The sequence below is a fragment of the Acomys minous genome (assembly GCF_964271855.1).
Source record: "Acomys minous genome assembly, chromosome: 2".
NCBI classification, from domain to species: domain Eukaryota; kingdom Metazoa; phylum Chordata; class Mammalia; order Rodentia; family Muridae; genus Acomys; species Acomys minous.
This window is the reverse complement of record NC_140484.1, coordinates 51,330,888-51,353,987: the sequence shown is the minus strand read 5'-3', so window position 1 is coordinate 51,353,987 and position 23,100 is coordinate 51,330,888. Positions and strand designations below refer to the sequence as shown.

Sequence of the window (23,100 nt, the reverse complement as noted above, 5' to 3'; positions counted from 1 at the left end):
AAGCTTGTTGTAAGGGGTAGGGGTGGGCACAGGTGGTCTGGTGCTGTCCTCATCCTACGAACGAGGTGTTTCCACAGGATCTGTGCTTAACAGCCTCTTCACCATGAGGCCAAGGGATGGCAAAGGATCCGCAGAGCTCCTCCTGTACCCACGTGACTCCAAGCCTTGCCAGTGTTTCCAGGCCACTGGTTCCTGTGGAGACCCTGGGATTAGAGCACTTTACTGCTGTGGAGTCCTGAGTCTATACCATGGGACAAAACACACTCTGCCTATGCCATATTATAAACCACTCCAGAGTGTGGTAGGTGCTGGTTTTATTAACAAATCAAATGAGAGGAAAAGACAGGACACTCAAGACATTTAGTAAAACAGTGCTCTGCTCCAGAGGGCTAAGGCACAAGCGGCAATTAGGAAACTTGAAAGGCTCAGCTGGAAATAATGAGTTTGTGTCCCCACACATAAGGCACCTGGAGCCATCCACAGCAGTAGAGACGAGAGAGTGGGCTGGGAGAGAAGGCCGTGACTCTAAGAGGGTTAACTACAAGTGGCAGGTGACACTACCCTTTACAGACATTCCAGAAGGTCAGGCCAGCCTTCTCTCTCTCTGCTGCCAAGACCTCTGGAGCTCACTAGGCAGGTGGGCTGCTTTCATTTGGAGAAATGTGAAGGTCTGCATTTCTCTGGCTTCCCATTAAGAAGACAAAGCTAAGCTTTGTCTCTCTGGGGCCCTGTGGGAATTTCCAGGAAGTGCAGAGAGCCAGGTACTTGCCACAGAGGGGGAGGGGCTTAAGGGTTTGGAAAGCACCCTCTCACCCCTGCCCCCAGCTCCTCTCAAGAGCTGTCCAGGCTGCCAGAGGAGGGGACAGGCCTCTTTCACAACATCCTCAGAAAAGGAGAGATGGCTGAGTCACTGTGGCCGGCCTCGGGGAGCCCACAACACAGGCGCTAGTGAGGGGGATCTCTGAGTTGCCAGGTCTGTCCTGGGCTTTATCCACTCAAAGCAGATGAGACAAGACAAAATCTAACCCTGAGACCCAGATCACAGAACAACAAGGGGACAGGCAGGGGTGCGACACAGCCATTCCCCCCCAGGGAGGCGTGAGGGCTTCTCCTGTGTGGAGTGTGGACCCAGCCCCTAGGGCAGCCACCACTCTGCACAGACATCACCAAAGGCCAGCAGACAGGCAGCCCATCTGCTCCATCCTGGCCTGCAGAGGCCCCTCCCTCCTGCCACACCCCGGGAGGTGGCAGCCTGTCCCGGCAACATGAGTGGAATGTCAGCAGAAGGAATGCAAGACCCCATGACCTGAACTAGCATGTCCTGAGCTCCGGCTTCAGTCACCTGCCATCAGAACTGCCAGCAGTCCCTGCAGAGAAACAGTCCACTTGGGGACAAGCAGGAGGGACAGCTGGGTCTCAGTCAGCTGGTGGCCTGGAGTTCAGGGTAGAGGCAGGTAGTAGAAAGGGCTGTAGGCCAGCTCTGCCCCGTCTGGGTTCAGGAGAGGCTTGGATGCCACTTTGCCATGGTCTGAAACACCAGCAGACCCTGCACAGCACCTCACTCAGGCCCACAGCCTCTGAGATCAATGTGACCTGGTCCTGCCTAGGACAGTGTCTGCTGAGGTCTAGGGCGCCCAGATGTCCTTCTGCCACCAGGCGTGGTTCCCTCAGCTCTGCTCCAGGCTGTCGTCAGTGCGCTGCACCACAGTGTAGCTCCCCTGGCTGGAGGAGAGCTGCCGGCTGAAGAAGGAAGTGGTGCGCTTTGGCTTCACCCGCTTGATCCCCTTGCCTGCGAGGGTGAGAGAAACAGGTTGAGAAGAGGCTCTGGGCCGGTGACAGAGGCCCCAGGAGGCTGGGGTCCCCTCCCACTGGGTCAGCTTCTTTGGAGTCTGAGCGATGCTTTCCCGTCAGATCTGCCGCCATTTTGAGCCTGTCTCCACCCTGGGACTCCATCATCAGGGGCAGGATAGGAGCCCATGGTCACCCTCACACGCCAGGCAGAGGCTTGAGGGCGACGCCACACTGGCTCTGCCGAGTGACTTTCACTGAGTATAGCTGACATGGAAAACCAACCAAAAGCTGGAGGGCAGCGGCCACAGTCAGGGCATGATGACAATGGTGAAGGGCCACCCTGGTCTGCCTGCTCACATCCCGAAACTCATCAACGCAGGAGGAAAGCCATCCAATCCCAACAACAGGCCTTTCACAAATCGCTCAGCTAGTACCTGTCAAACGTTCAGGCTGAATAAAGGCACCACCATGAAAAAACAGAATGTAAGACCATGTGTGTCTGAGGCAAGGGCATCATTTCAAGTTCCAGGTCAGCCTGAGCTACAGTGAAGACAGACTGTAATATACTAAAATCAAAAATAAAGGAATGTTGGGCATAGAGAGATGATGGCTCAGCTGTTAAAAGTTCTGGTTACAGCTGGGTGTGGTGGTGCACGCCTTTAATCCCAGCACTCGGGAGGCAGAGGCAGGTGGATCTCTGTGAGTTTGAGGCCAGCCTGGTCTACAAAGCGAGTCTAGGACAACCAAGGCTAAGACAGAGAGACCCTGTCTTGAAAAACCAACCCCCCCCCCCCAAAAAAGGGGGGTGGGTGGGGCTGGAGAGATGGCTCAGTGGTTAACAGCGCTGCCTGCTCTTCCAGAGGTCCTGAGTTCAATTCCCAGCAACCACATGGTGGCTCAAAACTATCTGTAATGTAATCTGATACCCTCTTCTGCAGATAAAGCACTCATATGCAATAAATAAAATTAATTTTAAAAATCTTTTTTAAAAAAAGAAAAAGCAAAAAAAAAAGAGAGAAAGAGAGAGAAAACAATCAGAAGAAAGTGTGTGTGTTTAAAGACGGCCTAGTATGAAGCCTTATCTGGCCTAAAATTCACTATGTATTCCAGGTTGGCCTCAAAGTCAAGAAATCTGTTTGCCTCTGCCTCCTAAGAGCTAGGGCTAAAGATAAGTGACACTATGCCCAGTTTGAAAACATTTTTTTTCTAGCCTGGTTTATAGAGTGAGTTGCAGGACAGTCAAGGCTATACAAAGAAACCCTGTCACAAACACAAAAACCAAAAAAGCCCAAAATTTTATTTTCAATCAACAGCCTATATAGGCTGGCTAGCCTAGAACTTGCTTTGCAGCCCAGAGTGGCTTCCCATTTTCTTGCCTCTACTTCTTACGTACTAGACTTACAGATATTCACCATATTTGGTTTAAAAATAGTATCTTGGAGGCCAGGCATGGTGGCACATGCCTTTAATCCCAGCACTCCAGAGGCAGAGGCAAGTGGATCCCTGTGAGTTCGAGGACAGCCTGGTCTACAAAGTGACACCAGGACAGCCAGGGCTACACAGAGAAACCCTGTCTCAGAAAAACCAAAAAGAAAATAATAATAATATCTTGGGCAAGAGAGATTGCTCAGAGATTAAGAGCGCTGGCGATTCTTCAAAGTCCTGAGTTCAATTCCCAGCAATTACACGGTGGCTCACAACCATCTATAAGGAGAAGGTGCCCTCTTCTGGCCTGCAGGCACACATGCACTGCATAAGTAAGAAATAAATACATCTTTTAAAAAAAATCTTAGCGGATAGAGAAGTGTCTAAGATAACTTGTTCTTGCAAGGGACCCAGGTTTGGTTCCCAGCACGCACATGCCAGTTCATAACCATTCATAACTCCTGTTTCAGGGAGATCTGACTCCTTCTGGCCTCTGTGGGCACCAGGCACATCGGTGGTATGTGCATATGCAAATATGAAGGCAAACATTCATATACATGAAATAGATTTTTTTAGGCAGGCTTGGTAGCACACACCTGTAATCCCAGCACTCGGGGAAACAGAAGCAGTAGGTGGATCTCAGTGAGTTTGAGGCCAGCCTAGTCTACAAAGAGAGTCCAGGACAGCGAAGACTACCCAGAGAAACCTTGTCTCGAAAAACCAAAACCAACCAAACAAAACCCAAGAAAACCCACCAAGTCTGATTTAGTGTTGCCCAATGGCCAGGCCCTTAAAACATACCGAGTCCTTGCTTACCCCCTGCCAGAAGCATCCACTGTGAAGAGCTACACTTCATCTTACCACTATAAGAAGTAAATTTTGTTTTGGTTTTGTGGCGCCAGGGCTGGCCTCAGGGCCTCAGACATGCTAGGCAAGCGTCCCACCACTGAGCCGCCTCCCCAGCTCAGGGTATATAAAGCTCTAGGGTTATAGGCACATGCCATCACACCTGAGTAAACTACGTTTTTTCAGCAGGAAGTGGTGGCGCACACCTTTAATCCCAGAACTCAGGAGGCAGAGGCAAGTGGATCACTGTGTGAGTTCAAGGCCAGCCTGGTCCAGGACAGTCAGGACCGTTATACAGAGAAACCCTGTCACAAAAAACAAAAAACCCAAAAACAAACAAACAAACAAAAGACAGGGTCTTTCTGGGCGGTGGTGGCAAATGCCTTTAGTCCCAGTACTCAGGAGGCACAGGCAGGTGGATCTCTGAGTATTTGAGGCCAGCTTGGTTTACAGAGCTAGTTCTAGGATAGTCAGGGCTACACAGAGAAACCCTGTTTCTGAAAATAAGTCTCCTTCCTGTTTTCTATGTTCTGGAAGATGCTACAGTGGACAGGTTTGTCAGTGCAGGAAATGCCCCTGAGGGCTGAGGCCCCAGCTCTTCCTTCTCCCACCCTCTGGAGTCCCTGTGGCATATGGTGAATGGGGGTGCTGTGTACACAGTGATCCCACACACACACACCAGCGGCTTACCGTCTTCCACATAGTCTATGGTGGAGAGATGCTGAATGCGGCTACACACCACGCTACCCTGCCTTCGCAGCTTGGGGCGCAGAGTAGGAGGTGGAGACGGGCTGGGAGATTCACAAGGGCCAGATGCGCTCTCTTGGGGGACAGTGGGCTCGGTGGCCTGGCTCAGCTCAATGCAGTACTCAATGAGACCACTCATCAGCTCAGCCTGGGGAGGAGAGAGAGGCTCGTGTGAGGCCACAGAGCAGCAACTGTTGAGGGACATCAACCAGGCACACAGCCCTCAACCCTTTGCCTCCTGGTGGAGGCAAGTGGCAAGGGAGGGGAGGGAAGGGGAGGGGAGAACAGGCCAGAGGGCAGGAAAGATGTCCACCTGACATGACTTCAGAGGTAAGGAGGGCATTCTAGTCAGAGGTACAGCTTAGGAAGGCTATGTGGAACTGGCTTCTAGAACTCTGCTCCCACAGACCGAGAGAGCTGTCTGGGCTAAAGAAAGCTGCCTGTGGGCTGGCTTTTGGCCTAAGGAAGAGGATGAGGTCACTGGCCAGGGTGGCTCCCTCTGAGCAGACACCTCAGAGTCTGGATGCCTGTCTACACAACAGGTGAAGTGGCAACACCTGGCAGCACAAGTGGTCAAACATCTGGTGGCACAGTTGGCCACCATGACAGCACTCTGGGGCTCAGCTCAAGTTACAGATGTGGCATCTCTTTGTCAGGAAACATGCTTACTGAGCACCTACTGTATGCCTGGCTTTGCACAGGGGCTGGATACATTGAACCCCTGTGTGCTTAGTGGGTCAGGAGCCTGGAAGTGGCACCATAGACACTGGCCTACCCCTTGGTGCCTCTCCAGTGTTGCCTGAGGCCTTGACAGCAGCCTAGCCCAGCCTGGGAGGAGGAGGAGAGTAAGCTAGCCCCTAGACTTTAGGTCTCAGTCTGCACATGTCCTGTCCTAATGTGCCTAAATAAAAGCATGCCACTACCTGTCAACACGTCCTCTCCTGAGCCACACCGACAGCCAGTGGGTAGAAGCTGGCCAATGGGATGAAGGGAGTTTCCCTCACTCACTCAAGGCATCTAGGAATCACAGCGTTAAACTCACACTGCTGGGGGCGGGGCAGGGGGAAGCCCCTGTCTATTCAGCATGGTCATATCTGTCACTGGACTCTGCCAAGCACAGGAGGGAAGGCATGATGAGCCAGCACACAGATTGGTCACCACACAGACAACATAACCAGCCACACAGGAAACCTAAAGAACTGGAAGAACGACCAGAGTTTAAGGTATGGACGCATGAGTAACAAATCCACTGCCCTTCCTGCCTGCCTTCCTGCCTGCTTTCCTGCCTGCCTGCCTTCCTGCCTGCTTTCCTGCCTGTCTACCTGCCTGCCTGCCTGCCTTCCTGCCTGCCTACCTACCTGCCTTCCTAACCTGCCTGCCTTCCTACCTGCCTGCCTTCCTGCCTTCCTGCCTGCCTCAGCTCCTGCAGTGCTGGATTAGAGGTGTGTGCCACCTGCCTTCAGATGGCTTGTTACAAACTTCAAAATTCCACACATAAGGAATACCCAACTAATAAAAGCACATCTGAACACTGCAAAGAACAAGAACCTTCGAAACCCAATACACTCTTCTCTTTTTTTTTTTTTTTTTTTTTTTTCACTCTTCTCTTTTTAAAAAGACTTATTTTAGGGGGCTGGAGAGATGGCTCAGAGGTTAAGAGCACTGGCTGCTCTTCCAAAGGTCCTGAGTTCAATTCCCAGCAACCACATGGTGGCTCACAACCATCTATAATGAGATCGGGTGCCCTCTTCTGGAGTGCAGGCATACTTGCAGACAGAACATTGTATACATAATAAATAAATAAATGCTTAAAAAAAAAAAAAACTTAAGCCGGGCAATGGTGGCGCACGCATTAATCCCAGCACTCGGGGGGCAGAGGCAGGCAGATTGCTGTGAGTTCGAGGCCAGCCTGGTCTACAGAGTGAGTCCAGGACAGCCAGAGCTACACAGAGAAACCCTGTCTTGAAAAAACAAAAAACAACAACAAAAAAACGAATTTGTAAAAAACCAAAAAAAAAAAAAAAAAAGAATTTGTGTGTGTTTGTATGTGCCTGCATGCATGTGCGTGAGTATGCGTACAATGTTCCAGAGTCAGTTCTTCCCTTCACCTTGCTCGAGGCAGGGTCTCTCGTTTCCTGAGCTTTGCCGGGTACCCGTACTCGATGCTAGCCGGCTAATGAGTTTCTAGGCAATTCCCTTGTCTGCATCTCCCATCTCACCACAGGGTGAGGGGATTATGCATGCATGTTACCTTTGGTTTTTTATATGGGATCCAGGAATCTAGACTCAAGTTAGTCTTGTGCAGAGCACTTTTCCCCCACTGATCCATCAGATCCCTGGCCTGTCTTCCTTCCTTCTCTGAGTCTGAGGACAGCCCAGGCTACACAGTGAGACCTGTCACAAAACAAAACAAAACAAAACACACACACACACACACAGAGAGAAAACAAACAATCTGAGGTGATGTGACACTGCAGAGATCTGTAGGTAACAACTAACCAGTGTGGGAAGATAACATTGTTAGTCACTAGGAAAGTGCAAATTAAGCCTGCAGTGCTCCATCCCACTACTGACTATTACAACAGCAAACAAAACCTGACAATACCCAGTGCTCACCGCAGTGAGGAGCAGCTAACAGGAACATGAGCAGTGTGGCCCTGCTTTGAAAGCAGGCTGGCTCTTTCCAATAACAAAACAACAAAGAGTATCCTATGTTCACTGCACAATCCAGCAATCTAGATTGGATCGGATTAAAACTCTAGGTTTTAGTATGACTCTAAAAAAGAGGGCTGGGGGGCTGGAGAGATGGCTCAGAGGTTAAGAGCACTGTCTGTTCTTCCAAACCCAGCAACCACGCGGTGGGTTCACAATGAGCTATAATGCTATCTGATGCCCTCTGCTGAAGTACAAGCACACGTGTGAGCAGAATATTGTATAAATAATAAATAAATCTAAAAAAATAAAAGCGGGTCAGAGCTGGAGTGCTATCTCAGTGGTTAAGAGCACTAGTTGCTCTTCCAGAGGACCCCAGTTCAGCTGCCAGCACCCACATGGCCGCTCACAACTGTAACACCAGTTCCAGGGGATCTGACGCCCTCACAAAGACATATGTACAGGCAAAACACTGATGCATATAAAAAGAACTCAAAAGCACAAATGTTTGGTGCAGCTTGCTGGCAAAAGCCATAGAGGGCCAACTCACGTGCTCTTCAGTGGGTAAGTGAGCTGTGCACCTGCGCAGCTGAGGCCAGTGAACAGTAAAGAGGGATGAGTGGGACCTGGGGATGGGGAGGGGTGGGGTGGGGTGGGGTGGGGTGGGGTGGGGAGGGGTAGGGTGTGTGTCTGTGTGTGTGTGTCACTCAGTGGCGGAGCACTTGCTTAACGTGTATGGCTTTGGGCTTGACATGGATGAATGGATCAGAAAAGCAGGCGTTCTCAGCAACTCTACACAGTCAAGAGCTGAACACAATTTGTGTTTCTATCTGCTGCTTAGCAGGTATCTGTGTATTCAGTTTTTTGCAAGACCAGAGGGAGAGGACGTAAGTTTTCAAAGATAGGAGTCCCTGGAATCTGTCTACTTTCTAAAAGAAGAAAGGGGTGGGGTGGCCCCTGGCAGGCACGGCTTTGCAGGGGCACAGGGGGAGGAGAATGCACGGTGGGAAGAATGGACCTGAGCAACACAGGCCGCGGGGCCGCCATCTTTGTGCAGCTGCTCCTCAGCTGCCCTCTCAGCGGCTTCTGCAACAGGGATGGCAGGGCTGCAGATAGCTTAGGGACAGCTGTTCAGCCTGCAGCTGCCACCCCCACCCCTCCCCCCGTATTGATTCCAGAGCATGTGCAGAGCTCAGCAGGGTGGTACAGGCACCCTCTCTCTAGGCCCCAGGCAGCACTCCAACTTCCTCCCGGGCACCTGTGGTTTGGGATCTCCTGGTGCCCTGGCTGGACCCGGCCGCTCTGCCCGGGTAGGTGTGACCACATCGTTACCTGCTTAGAGTAGATCCTCAGGAGCTTGTTGACAGGCATGCCCTCACTGTCACCATCAAACTCGAGCCACAGGACAGGCTCTTCCTCCTCAGGGGAAGTATGGTCCCAGGACAGCTCCTGAAAGCGCAGGCCCAGCAGTACATGCTGGCCAGTGGGGGACAAAGAACAAGGCTCAGGCATCCACGTCCTACTGGGCCCCCGCAGGCTCCCCCTATAGAGACACTTACCCAGGGAGCTTTCCTCATTGTACTAACTTATTTTCCTCTCTGAGAGAGGGTCTCACTATGCAGCCCTGGCTAGCCTCAGGCTCACAGAGATCTGCCTGCCTCTGCTGGGATTAAACGATATTGATTGTTCCTGCTTTGTGGCACTGAGAACTCAACTCAAACCTTACGTACACAAGGCAAGAACTCTATGCTGAATAGCATCCCACACCGCCATGCTAAGTCTGTGTCTCTTCCTGTGTGAGGCCAGGAACCAGACTCTTCCAGCAGCCAGGCCCCTGGTGGTCAGGGAACCAGCCAGGGCACAGGGGCAAGCAACTGCTGTCCAGTGAGGGCCACGGACACCACTGCCTACACAGTGAGCCACCAAATACAGGGATATGAGCACGTCTTGGTCAGCTCAGGGAGCTCCTGGCAGGAGTTTTTGTGGAAAATGGACAGCCAGTCCTCACCACTGGCCAGGAGGAGCAGCAAGGTCCTGCCAGACACTACCCACTCAAGAGTCAGAATCCCAGCCGCCGCCCCTCAGCCTCAGCAGAAAAGGAGACCCAGAAAAGGCTCACAGAAGGCCCTAGAACACATCAGCATGACTCGAGGGGCAAGAGGGGGGCAGGGTCTCCTACAGTCCACTCACTGCTGTTCCTAGGACGCCCACAGTCCTGCAGGAATCGAGAAGGTATGGGCCAGACACCCATTGCGTCTTCCCCACCAAGGACAATTCAGTCCCACCCCGAGGCATGGATGGAGGCGGTACCTTCTCCCTGCTGTCGATGACATGCACACCCTCCAGACTGATGGCCACGGTCACGGGCTTGCGCCCACCCCGATGCAAGAAGCCCTGGGCTGGCTTGTCGACCTCACCGTGGAAGAAGGCACACCTGGGGAGGGGACTGGTGTCAGCTGCTCCCTCTGGCATCCGGCACATGTCTACCCTGGGCACCCACACATGGGGTGACTGAAGAGTAAATAGAAACATGCCCCCGCGGGGAGGCGGAAACAGGAGGTAACTGGGTGGTAGCTGGGGGTGGTAACAGCTGATTGGCTGTGTTGGACTGGACTGAGCAGGTGGAAGGAAGAAGGCCTGGGTAACAGGGGCACTGTGGGCAAAGGGAAGCACAAACCCAGGAAAGGGGACAGAGCACGCTGCCTCAGGGAGCCGGGGGCCTCAAGTGAGGGGGACGGTGGAGCCTGCTGGACTGTCATGGCAAAAGTCCGTCAGCAGCAGGAACCTGCGGGGCTCCCCTAGCCTCTTCCACTTGTTTAAGCCAAAGCCCACGTCAAAGTGAGCTCTCTCCATGCAGGAGTGCGCTGCAGCTGAGTGCACTCCCTCCTCTAGCGAATCCTACAACCCTCAGCTCTGAGGTTCCCCTGGTGAGGAAATAAAGCCCCTTTTCGTCTGGCAAGGTGGTGCACGCCTTTAATCCCAGCACTCAGGAGGCAGAGGCAGGTGGATCACTATGAGTTCAAGGCCAGCCTGGTCTACAAAGAGTCCAGGACAGGCAAGGCTACACAGAGAAACCCTGTCTAAAAAAGAAAAAAAAAAAAAGATGAGCTCAGTAGGGCACAGCGAACATGCCTTGGAAGATGCAAGACTGGACTGTGTGGCATCTAGCCTGAGAGAGACAGTCCTCCGTATTGCTCCCCTCCACATCCGCCTGGCCATTTCTCAGGCCTCCAGACTTGAAATAATTCACCAAGCATTTTTCCAGCCCCAGACCAGGAGCCCAAATGCCTGTGCGGAATCATCCCTCATCTACTGGGCATCTATCCCTGGCACAGGCAAACCCAGGCTCCCACCGTAAGGGACCTGCTCCACTGCAGCCGGCATCACAGCGAATGACAACTGGTCAACACAACGGGCTACAAGTTTAGAAGACCATCTGTGTCTAGACTACTGTCCCCACCGGCTCTGCTCTCCCGGCCACTATTTCTGGTGCTTCCCCACCTCTGCTTTCCCAAAGAGAGGCTCCTCTGCTGTGTGGGGCAGGGCCATCAAGAGGACTACTCCTTACACGCTGTGTGTGAGAGCAAGAGCCCCAGCTGAAGAGCAAGCAGCCAGCCAGAGAGTGGGAGAGAGGCCGGTGAGGGGGCCCTCGCTGCAGGTGGGGAGCAGGTAGGCCACGTGGGACCGGTGCCAAGCCGGTTCTCTAAGAGAAGGATGGTGCCACTGGAGCACAGGTGGGGTCTCTGGCTGTCACACACTGTCAGGCTGGGGGACAGCCTGGAGGGTACTGAAAGAGGGAGCAGGAGCTCCCAAGATGCACCACTTACCCGTAGAAGGGCAGCTCGTGGCATTTGAGGAGGTAGGCGCGATAGTGGGAGGCCAAGGTGCTCTCATGCTCACCGCCACCGCCTGTCGCTTCCTTTACTTGCCGATAGGCATTCAGCAGGCCTTGCTCGCCTGGCCCAGTCTTGGCCCCACGGCCCCTGAAGGCAGCAAAGAGGCCATGGCCTCGCTTGCAGAGGTGGGCAGGGAGGAAGGAGTCCAACTTCTCCCTGCAGGGGAAGGAAATGGGTAGTGGTGGTCACTCCAGGGTGTGACGGCCATGCTCACAGGGTAGGTAGGCAAGGCTTGGCAGGAGGCAGGGCTTACAGACCTCCAAGGCCTGACTGCACCAAGGCCCATTGCTGTGCAGGGTGTGTATGTATGTGTGTGCGTGCGCATGCGTGTGTATGTGTGTGTGTGCGCGTGGCCAACCCTGACATGCAAGGCTCACCACTGAGCTGGGGGTGAGATGCTCTTTCTCTCTAAGAGAAAAATGGGGTTCCCAGAGGAACGGAACTCATGACTACTTCTAAGTCATGGAGGGGATAAGAGACCCAAAGTACGCATGGGGGAGCCCAGGGCAGCAGGCACAGGTGTGGTGAGATCGGAGCCCCTACAGGCTCTGAAGCATTGTCTGTGCCACAGCCAGCTGTGAGACCAACAAGAACCACCCTCCTCGCTGCAGAGTGGGGGCTGAGATGCCACCCCTGTTCCTAGTAACAGTTGCCCTGACACTAAGACACAGTACAGCTCTGCAAGCCTAGGCCCAGGGCTGGGAGGAGGCGTCACACGAACAGGCTAGGGTTACCATCTAAGGCCCCACTCTGGTCCTACACTCTCCCACTGGAGCAGGCAAAATCCTCCTCCCTGGCAGCACCAGTTGCTCACCCAGGGACTCGAGGGAATGCTCCAGGCTGGTGGAGGGCACAGACAGGCTATCACCAGGGCCAGTCTTCACCCAAGAGGGAAGAAGACACACCATCTGAACACCCAGTGCATGCCGGGCACCATGGAAGGGCAGGGGGCTTGGAAGGTGCTCAGGTCAGGACAGACTCCAGAAAAGGCAGAGGAACAGCCTGGCTGGAGCAGGTGTCAGAAAAACATCCGTGCTCTGAGGCTGCACAATTGAGTTTTCTGAATGAATGGGGCTTTACGTGACACAAGCTAGAATCACCTAGGAGGGAACCTGAGCTGAAAAAGGGGGGGCACGCCTTTAATCCCAGCACCCAGGCAGAGGCAAGTAGATTGCTGTGAGTTCAAGGCCAGCCTTATCTACAAATAGAGTGCAGGACAACCAGAGCTATACAGAGAAACACTGTCTCGGAAACACCCAGGGTGGTCTCTGCCAGGCTCCAAACATCAGTCATCAGCACAGGATTGCTGACAACCTTACAAATCTCTGCTGACTTTCCCACTGCTGGCAGGGCTGGCGAAACACAAAGCCTTGGATAGAAATAGGTTGGAGTGGGGCTGGAGAGGTGGCTCAGAGGTTAAGAGCACTGGCTGCTCTTCCAGAGGTCCTGAGTTCAATTCCCAGCAACCACATAGTGGCTCACAACCATCTGTAATGTGATCTGATGCCCTCTTCTGGCCTGCGAGTGTATATGTAGATAGCACATTCATACATTAAATTGAAAAAAAGAAAAATAGGTTGGAGTACAAGTTTACAGTCACTAGACTCTGTCAAAATTTTTGTTTGTTTACAACAGGGTTTCATGTAGTGCAGGCTGACCTAAAACTCACTACTGTAGTTAAGAATGACCTTGAACTCCTGTTCTTCGTACTTCCAGTCCCTGGTGGCTATAGCAGTCATGAGTATGAGCAACCATCCCTGTCTCAGGCTGGCTTGGAACTCATGACACTCCTGTCTCAATCTCCCAAGTGCTAAGACTACAGGTGTGACCACCACCCCTTGCCACTTCTACACCTCAAGGTCACCTCTCAGACTCCCATCTTTGGGTTTTTTGTTTTTTGGAGTTTTTTGGGGGGAGGGGGCATTGTTTTGGTTTGATTTGGTTTGGTTTTTTGAGACAGGGTTTCTCTGTGTAGCCTTGGCTGTCCTGGACTCACTCTGTAGACCAGGCTGCCCTTGAACTCACAGTGATCTGCCTGCCTCTGCCTCCTGAGTGTTGGGATTAAAGGTGTGCATTACCACCGCTCTTCAACTTTTCTTGTTTCTAGACAGAGTCCAGCAGCAGACTTTGGCTTGGTAGTGTCTGGGAACAAACTTCTATTCTTGGGGTTTGGAGTTTAGCTGGACTGTCAGTGGTAACTGGGGTCATCACACGGTCAGCTCCTGGCTGTGACTCTACAGAATAAACAGACTTCGGCTAGAAATGGGCCTGCACCCACACGTGTGTACGTGGCCCCTTGTGCTGAGAACCCCTCTTAGAGATCACTTCATGTGTGTATCCACTGTGAGTGAGGAGAAGGAAGCTCAGAGAAGTGGAGCCCTCACCAAGGCCACCCAGGGAGCGTGCGTGCATCAGAAGCCAGACTGCACCACTGCCCACCTCGCAGGACGGAGACCCACTTGTAGGTAGAGTCCTACACAGCTACCTTCCCCCTGCGTGCCCATCTCAAGTCCCACTGTCCTTACCTCAGAGCGCAGGCAGCAGGCTGGCCAGGCTGGTAGGGCCCAAGCTGCACACGGCACACGAGGGCACCCAGCACCTCACAGTCCTCCCAGTCACAAGGGTACCGAGCAGTCAGGACGTTGCCCTTGGCTTCCTCATAGAGCAGCCGCAAGACCTCCTCATCCTGCATCTGTGGGCCAGTGTGGCATGAAGATGGCAGGTCACAACGGTTGGCCAAGGCTTGACTGTCTAGGTATCTAGGGGCTAGGGGACACTGGGCATGCAGGAACTCGGTGGCACTACCCCGGCTCTGCCTTACCTGGAGCTCTCGGCGCTTTGGGAAAAACACATTCCTTCGGAACTGAAGGGAAGGCTCATCTGGAGAAAGGAGTGAAAGTCAGTTCCCAGTCCCCTTTCACAGTGCAGCCCCACCCCGCTCTGCCCTAAATGGCCCACACCCCAGCTCCCAACCCGCCTCCTCTCCATGGACAAAGCCCTCCTGAAGGGGGGTTACTGAGCGGGCAGTGCATCTCTGGTCACAGCCCCTCCCAGCCCAGCCTTCCCAAGGCTCCCTTCAGATGCCCCTCAAGTCCTTCTCTGTCAGGGGTGGCTGACAAACTGCGGGATAGATGGAGCCCCCCCCCCCCCCCCCCCGCCGCAACACTGACCCATGGCTACGTCATCATCCGAGGCATCGGTGAAGCGCAGCAGCAGCTCTGGCCACTGGCGGCCCAGCTTGTAGGGCTGGTGCTTGGGTTTCAACTGCACCTCTGCAGGGCAAGAGAGGAAATGCCATGAAGCTGCTGAGCAGGCCTGCGGTGCCCAGCTACCCGTCACACTGCCCACCAACAGTGACGACAGCCACAGCTAACAACTAAGCAGGTGCAGAGCTGCTCCAAATGGTTCCAGTGCACTCTCCCCACGACGACCCTGACCTCCATTGTGCTGTGGGGAGAACCAGGCTCAGGGGGTGAGGGCGGGGAGTTAGCTCATCTGTCCCGAGTCACAGCAAGCCAGACGTGGTGGCTCACACCTTTAACCCCAGCACTCGGGAGGCAGAGGCAGGCAGATCTCTGGGAGTTCAAGGTCAGCCTGGTCTACAAAGCGAATCAAGGCTACACAGAGAAACCCTGTCTCGAAAAAAAAACCAAAAAAACCAAAACAGAACAAAACAAAAAACGAGTCACTGGAAGTGGCAGATTCAGCTTGCACACAGGTCCAGTGACAGTGGCTACCTGAGAGGTTGCCTTGAGAGGTAAAGCATTGTTGAGCTTACCCAGGGACGGAGAAGTATGGTGAGGGTGCCACCACGGGCTTGCCAGTCTTCTGACACAAATGTCCTTTCTCAGCTGCGCCCTTCCCCACTAATGGCTACATGCCAACGGTTCTTTGGACCACTTGGACCTTCCTTCTGGACCCTGACTTTATTTTTTTTAAAGATTTATTTATTTATTTATTACGTATACAGTATTCTGCCTGCATGTGAGGCAGCAGGCCAGAAGATGGCACCAGATCTCATCATAGATGGTTGTGAGCCAGCATGTGGTTGCCGGGAATTGAACTCAGGACCTTTGGAAGACCAGACAACGCTCTTAACCTCTGAGCCATCTCTCCAGCCCCTGGATCCCGACTCTTGACCAGACAGCAGCCGCAGCCCCCTAGTGGCCTTCCTGCCTCTAGCCACTTCCTCTACATCCAGCTCCAGTCTTTGTCCTGTTTGGGACCCACGTTTCCCAGAAGGGGTCCACAGCCTTCATGTCCCTCACGTTCTCCCCCTCGGCACAGGCTCAGCAGACGGGGCTGTGGGGCAACGCGATCACTTATTTCGCCTGACGCCCACAAAGGATGGCGACTTCCCAGACTGCAGTCAGCGGCTACACAGGACCAGAGCTTAGCTTCCCGAGCCCCCTTCAGCGCATCTGACCCGAGGGTGACACCCTTTGAGTCCTCTGGAGGATCCTGTGGGACTATTCTCTGTCTGTCCTGGCACTGAGAAAATCCAGTGTGAATCGGAGGATCTGGGGACAGGGGTGTGTTCCTCCTGCCTTCACCCGCAAATCCCAGAGATCCGGCCATCAGAGCAGAGCTATCCCAACATCACAGCCTCAGACTTCTGTGTGGGACTTAACTCCCTAGCCAGTATCATCCAGGTAAGACTAGCAGTTATGGGGCTGGAGAAGTGGCTCAGCAGTTAAGAAAACTGGTTGATCTACCAGAGGATCCGAGCTCAATTCCCAGCACCCACACGGCATCTTTCTACTGTCTGTAACTTTCCACTGTCTGACACCCTCACACAGACACACATACAGGCAAAACACCAGCACACATTAAATAATTATTTGTTTGTTTTTCAAGACAGGGTTTCTCTGTTCAGCTCCTAGACTTGCTTTGTAGACCAGGCTGGCCTCAAACTCACAGCTGGGATTGAGGCGTGGGCTACTGAGCCTGGCTCTAAATAAATCTTTAAAAAAAGAGAGAGAGACTAACAGTTCCTAACTCCACCCAGAAGAGGGGGAGAAAGCCAAACCCACCAAAATGAGGCCCGTGATGGCTTCTGCTACACAAGCACTCACAGCTAGGAGGACAGACAGCTCAGGGCTCTGGTGTGTGTGTGTGTCTGTGTGTGTGTCTGTCTGTGTGTGTAGGGGGAGTGTCCTGGGGTCTGAAGTAGCCTTTCAGCCTTCCACCCCAGCCTGGGAAGAACGTGGGTGTTCAGTGTACTGCAGCCTCAGGCACTCCGCTGGTCGGGTCATGCCACACAGGCCATGCATTCATTGCTTGCCACCAGCAGGCCACTGGAATGCGAGGGGGTGGGGGGGGATGAAGTGGAGTAGGAGCAGCACTGAGAGCCTCTGTGGCAGAACACGGGCCACCCACGAGGGCCTGCTATCCCCAGCTTTCCACACAGCCAAAGGCCTACAGCCCTGACCAGAGAGGCTCAGAGAGCAAAGGAGGGGCTGGACCAGCAGGCAGAGTGTGGGAGTGAGCCTGCATAGCAACTGTACAGGAAGCTGGGGGGGGGGGGGGAGAAGCAAGGGGGGGGGCCTGGAGCTCTTCCCACAGGATAGAGGCAGGAACTCTAGGAGCCTCAGGAAAGGAAGGCACCAATTATGACATCACCCCCAAACCCCCACCACACACACACACACACACACACAAAGAAACAAGAGAACAATGCAAAGAATTAATGAAACAAAGAGTTGGTTCTTTGAGAAAAATCAACTGACATACCCTTATCTAAATTAACTAAAAGGCAGAGAGAAATATCCAAATAAACAAAATCAGAAACAAACAAGGTGATGTAACAATAGACACTGAGGAAATCGAAAAAATTATTAGTTTTTACTTCAAAAACCTGTATTCCACAAAATTGGAAATTCTAAAAGAAATGGACAATATTCTTGGTACCACTTACCAAAGTTAAATCAAGATCAGATATACACTTTAAATATACTTATAACCCTTAGAAAACACAAGCAGTCATTAAAATCTCCCAACCATAAAAGCCCAGGGCCAGATTGTTTTAGTGCAGAATTCTACCATACTTTCAAAAAAGACCTAATACCACTACTCCTCGAGTTATTCCTCAAAATAGAAATAGAAAGAGCACTGTCTAGTTCATTTTATGTGACCATAGTCACCCTGATACCCGAACTACAGAAAGCCTCAAAGAAGAGAATTACAGACCAATTTCCCTCATGAACATTTTCCTTTTGGTTTTTTAAGACAGGGTTTCTGTGTAGTTCTGGCAGTCCTGGAACTTGCTCTGTAGACCAGGCTGGCCTTAAACCCAGAGATTCACCTGCTTCTGCCTCCCAAGTGTTGGGATTAAAGGAATGTGCGAGCATCACTCAGCTGTTGATTTCAACACTGGAGACTAAACCTAGGGCCTTCCACAGACCAGGCAAATATCCCTGAGTTGTATTCCTGATCATCAGAGAGAACTTTTTTAAAAGTATACTTTAAAAAATTAACTTTAAAAAAAAAATCAACTTAAGCCAGGCGGTGGTGGCATACACCTTTAATCTCAGCACTTGGGAGGCAGAGGCAGGCGGATCTCTGTGAGTTTGAGGCCAGCCTGGTCTACAAGGTGAGTCCAGAACAGCCAAGGCTACACAGAGAAACCCTGTCTCAAAAAACAAACAACAATAACAACAACAACAAAAAAAACCCCAAAAACCAGACAAACAAACTAGGGTCATTAGGCTTAGGGGCAAGTACCTTTACCCACTGAGCCATCCTACCAGCCCTCAAAGGAACATCTAAACTCAAACAACATTCCCGGTGCCAGCACTAATTTATTTCCCAGGTGATGACACTGAGCCTCCTTTCGTCTCTTTCCTTCCCTGTCAACAGCCTCAGGGGTCATAAGGAGGGACTTTATTCACTGGCCTGAGTCTATAAAACCCTGCCTTCATTCCCACTCCACTCTGGGGGCCCGGCCTACAAGGGCAAGGAGAGTGTGGTCATAGGGCCAGAAGCAAGGTAGGGCGGAGACCCCAAGCCAAAAAACCACGTCCCTCTTCTTCCTGCAGTCCCACACCTAAGCACAGGAGTCACTCACTACACAGGACCACTCCTGAGCCATGTCTCCCCGCTTCCCCACCACCAGCAGGAGCATGCAGTGCAGAGCCTCAGCACTGTGGTCTGCCTTGGTGCTGACACCTCCGGGAGTCTAGGACACTGCTCCACATCTCAGGACGTCACAATGCAGGAAGGAGCTGAGCCATCTGGAAACACTGGAGTCACATTCCCCAAGTGAGGCCCAGACGGCACGCTCTGTGAGCAGGGGCCTTCTGTGCTTCTCTGCACCAGCACAATGCAGGGACAAAGGACCCAGAAACCTCCTCAGGACTCTGCCACACAGCAGGTCCCATCTTCCCCTGACAGGTAGCGGCCACGGGTGGTGGTACCTCAGCCCTCTCTCTGCACCAGCTAGTGTCCTCCCCTCCCCTCTAGGCTTCTCACTGCCAGACCTTACCCAGCAGAGGGGAAACAAGCCAGAGTGCGAAGGCCTCCTGGGCCACATCTGGGAGCTGCAGGACATCACGGACTGCACGGTGTAGCTCATGGGCACTGATCGAGGACAGGCTCTCCACAGCCAGGGGCACTACTGTGTCATCAGCCAGGTACACTAGCACGTCAGCTGCTGGAATACAAGTTGGGCAGGGTCAGTTGAGGCCCAGCACCAGGCCAATCAGGCATTCTCCACACACCTTTGCTAAATATCACGACCCAGGCGACACTGACACATTCCCTCAAGACCCCATTAACAGTGATGCTTAAGGCCAGGTATGGTGCCATACGCCTGGAGTTCCAGGACTCAGGAAGATAAAGTGGGAGGATTTCAAGTTCTAGGACAGCCTGGGCTATATAATAAGACCAAGGTTTTTGTCTGTTTGTTTACTCTGTGTGTGTGTGTGTGTGTGTGTGTTTCCCTGTGACAGGGTGTCTCTGTACAACAGAGCCCTGGCTCTAGGCTGGCCTCCAACTCAAGAGCCCAGCCTGCCTCTGCCTCCTGAGTACTGGGATTATGTGCCACCACCCCTGGCAAGACCCAGTATTTTTAAAATAATTAAATAAAAGCACTGCCTTTAAGGACTTCTTGAGATATCAAATCACTCAGAAACTACGGCCCAGGCACCAGCCTAAGGCTCAAAGTAGGATGATGAAAACCACCACTCCTCCTCTGCAGCACCAAATACTGCTTTATTTCCAATAATATTTCTGAGGTGGAGGAGCAGAACAGGGGTAACCCAGCCTGAGGTCACAGTTCCCTATCAGGCTGGGAGCAAGGCCAACCAGTGACCTTCTGACTCTGTCTGGTCAGACTAAGAGGACAATGAGGATTTCTAAGGCCATTCTGGGTTATAGCAGGTTCCAGGTCAGCTTCACTAGGACTCTTTAAAACTTAAAGGATCAGCCGGGCATGGTGGCACACACCTTTAACCCCAGCACTTAGGAGGCAGAGGCAGGTGGATTACTATGAGTTTGAGGCCAGTCTGGTCTACAAAGCGAGTCCAGGACAGCCCGGGCTACACAGAGAGACCCTGTTTTGAAAAACAAGACCAAACAACCAAACAAAAAATCTTAAAGGATCAACACTGTGGTTTTTGCAGATAGCTTTAAGCGCCCAGGAAAAAACAAACAACTCAAATAGCCAAGTGTCCCCATATAACAAGCTGGATTCCCATTTGAAGGCAGAGCCAAAGGAAGATGCTTGGCAGGGTGGCCAGACTCCAGCTCCCCCATCCCTGAAGCGCACTTGAGTTTGGAGGCCCACATTCTCAACTCGTAATCCCCGTCTGCTTGTTGGCTGACTCCCATGAGTCTCTGCGTCAGCCGTAACTCTGCAAAAAAACAGTTAATAACCCTTTCTCAAAGAGTCACCACCAACCCAGTGAAGCTGGGCACCACATATCGTTAGCACACTGAAGACGCTTTTTTAGATTCTAGTCTCTTCTGCTCCATCAGCTACCTTGAGAGATCAAACAGCCTCCTCCAGGAGGCTGAGGTTCAGATCCACTTTACAGGCAGGAAAACCAGGCCCCGAAGGCTCAAGCTCACGATCACCTTGGCCTGCTCCAGTAGTCGGAGACCTAACAACCTCTCTAGGGCCCAATTTTCTCCCAATAAAATAAAGAGGCAGGGCTGGGCATGGTGGTGCACGCCTTTAGTCCCAGCACTTGGGAGGCAGAGGCAGGTGGATCTCTCTGAGTTCGATCGAGGCCAGCCTGGTCTACAAAGGGAGTCTAGGACAGCCAAGTCTACACAGAGAAACCCTGTCTGGGGTGGGGGTGGGGACGAAAACAAAACAAAACAAAAAAACCCAAAAAACAAAAATGAAGAGGCAAAGAATCCCTGCCTTCAAATGGCTGTTTTCATGAAAGAAATGGAACAATGAAAGTGGTGTCACTTTCCATTCAGGTGTCTTCATGTGAAGACATACCTTTTCACAAGAGAGAAGGTCACTGAGGTAGTGACAGGGCCCAGCTAGGTCCTCTGACTTCTGTGAGTGTGCCACACCTCATCACACCTTGTTTCTTACTTACTACAAGATTAACATAACTGAAAAAGACGAACCGGAGCCACGTCCCCAGGGTTGGGGCAGAAAAGGGTACAGAAGAGACGGCGGGGGAGGCACTGGGCGGGGGGGGGGGGGGGGGCGGTGAAGGCAGAGACCTACCTCGGGCTCCCACAGAGGATACGCTGCTTCGGTGGGACCGCTCCGCAGGGCCCGGCTGCCCCGCGTTGCCCTCTGCCCCATCCATCTGCAAAAGGAACCACAGACAACGCTTAATGAGTGTCCCGGGGTCGTCTCAAGCTCTTAACCAAGAAGCAAAAGGGTCCGGGGCTCAGCCTACAAGTCTTAATCTATGTACAGAGCAGGCTGAACGGGGGTGGGGGGGGGGCTGACTCTCGCCTAGTGCAGGTCGGATGGTGCTGGGTCACGGGGGTGACCGTCAGGTGCAGGGGTCACTCAACGAGGAATGCTCAGACAAGTCACGGCGCGCCCCCGTCCAGGGCGGGGACCCAGGCAGGGTGTGGCCACGCTCTCACCTCTCGGGGTCCTAGAACGCCCTGCCTCACGCTAGAATGCCACCTGATTCAGGTCTCCAGCTCTGGTCCCACCACCACGGCCGCCGGTGTAGGGGGCTCAGCTTCTGGTGAGGGTCGGTACGCAGGCGTAGCGCCGCGGAAGCTGGCGCGGGAGGAAGCACAGACTCGAGGCCCCGCCCCTCCAACCAAAGGAGCCAATCGGAGCCCGGAGCCTCAGCGCACGCGCACTTTCACGTTTCGGCGTTAACCACCCCTGCCCCACGCTCCGATGGGTCGCGCGTGTCCGGAAGCTCCGGGAGCGAGCCTGGCCTGGCCACGCCCCTGACATACCGGGTCCGTCCTGTGTCGTTCGCACCCCACCCCCCCACCGGCCCAGCCACCTACCGGAAGGACCAGAGTTGCTCCCATGCATAAGACCCTCGCTCTGTAATAGGGTGTGGGGAAGATTCCTGAAAACCAAGAATGAGGGCGCGAGCTGCGCAGCTACCACTCCGTGTGACTTGACTGGGTCCCTCTCTGAAATGGAGATGCTTCCGTGGACCCACGCAGGGCTGGGCGGTGACTGGTGTCGCCGTCCTCCCGGTCCTGTCCTGAAGACCCGAAGGATATCTGGCTTTTGGGCTTGGACAGGAGGCGGGGCCCTGGACCAGTCACTTACCCTCTAGATCTGTTTTTCACCTGTAGCGCGCGAGATTGGACTGAGCGGCTCTCAGTGATCCCTTTCACCCTCACATTGTGTTGTGCACGTTAGAAACACAGGACTTGCTGTGCTTGCAGGGTGTAGTCACGTAAGCCTGCCTGTCTTAGACACATAGCCTCCAAGATCCTGAGGTTCTGGGCTAGAAAAAGAGGCGTATCACCAACTTGTTCCTGACAAACCAGCTTGTGTGTGCCTGAGGCTTTGAATGTGTGGAGAAAAACAAGTCACATGAACCCGATTGTTCCAAGTGGCACCGGCTTCGGGGATCAGCACCGGTGACTTGAGTTCTCTTGCCACCTGGCGTCCGTGCTGGAAAGCAAATGTTAGCTCCTGGCCCCGTCTTCAGTGTTTGTTTTTGTTTTGTTTTATTTTGGGGACAAGGTTTCTCTGCATAGCGTTGGCTTTCCAGGACTCAGTTTGTAGACTAGGCTGGCCTCAAACTCAGAGATCTGCTTGCCTCTGCCTCTCTGAGTGCTGGGGATTACAGGCGTGAGCCACCAGGGAGGGGTTGGGAACAACACGGGACCCAGGCCGCAAAAAGCGGGGCAAGTGGGGCCCTGCATGTGAGCTTCGTGGGCGCCCCGAGGGAAGGCTCCCACCCACCAACCACGGCCTCGGGAGCAGCCCTGGAAGGGGGTTAAGAGTCTGAGGGAGCCCTCCAGACAAACTCCCTGCTGGCGCACCACCCCCACCCCGGCGGCAGTTTTATAATTCATTTAGGGCCAAACTTGACCTGCACACAAGCCTTTAATCCCAGCAGGGGAAGACAGAGGCAACCCAATCTCTGATTTCCATGACAGTCAGGGCTGTACAGTGAGGCCCTGTATCGGGAAAACAAACGAATTAAGTAACAAACCAAGAAAAACTACAGTTAGATGGGCCAGACATGGTGGCAAATGCCTGTAATCCCAGCACTTAGATGTTAGAGGAAGGAGGATCAGCAGGAGTTCAAGGCCAAAGTCAGCCTGGGCTATGTGAGGC

At 53.1% G+C, this 23,100-nt stretch overlaps 1 protein-coding gene across 6 annotated transcripts; it reads right to left on the bottom strand.

Annotated features, from left to right (window-relative positions):
* Positions 1-297: 297 nt before the first annotated feature.
* On the bottom strand, positions 298-22,188 carry FRMD8 (FERM domain containing 8). Of its 6 annotated transcripts, none has more exons than XM_084758271.1 (11): positions 22,078-22,188; positions 21,046-21,130; positions 18,841-19,008; positions 14,528-14,629; positions 14,179-14,237; positions 13,883-14,049; positions 11,289-11,513; positions 9,772-9,895; positions 8,794-8,937; positions 4,753-4,957; positions 298-1,789 (listed from the first exon to the last, which is right to left on the bottom strand). In XM_084758271.1, the coding sequence occupies exons 2-11, from the start codon at positions 21,128-21,130 to the stop codon at positions 1,668-1,670; spliced, it is 1,401 nt and encodes a 466-aa protein (XP_084614397.1). In that variant the 5' UTR covers positions 22,078-22,188; the 3' UTR covers positions 298-1,667. The 6 variants fall into 6 exon arrangements, with proteins under 6 accessions (XP_084614397.1, XP_084614399.1, XP_084614395.1 ...); XM_084758273.1 differs by having other exon boundaries at positions 18,841-19,005; positions 22,078-22,096; XM_084758269.1 differs by lacking the exon at positions 22,078-22,188 and adding an exon at positions 21,804-22,023 and having other exon boundaries at positions 18,841-19,005.
* Positions 22,189-23,100: the final 912 nt, after the last annotated feature.

What these genes read in the sequence shown, in the direction of transcription:
- FRMD8 (XM_084758268.1), bottom strand. Translation starts at nt 21,827, where the DNA reads ATGGGAGCAACTCTGGTCCTTCCG. An exon ending in CAAAGCGCCGAGAGCTCCAG is followed by an intron (nt 14,050 to 14,178) that starts GTAAGGCAGAGC and finishes ACTGGCCCACAG; the next exon opens with ATGCAGGATGAGGAGGTCTT. An exon ending in TGAGGATCTACTCTAAGCAG is followed by an intron (nt 4,958 to 8,793) that starts GTAACGATGTGG and finishes TCTCCTCCCCAG; the next exon opens with GCTGAGCTGATGAGTGGTCT.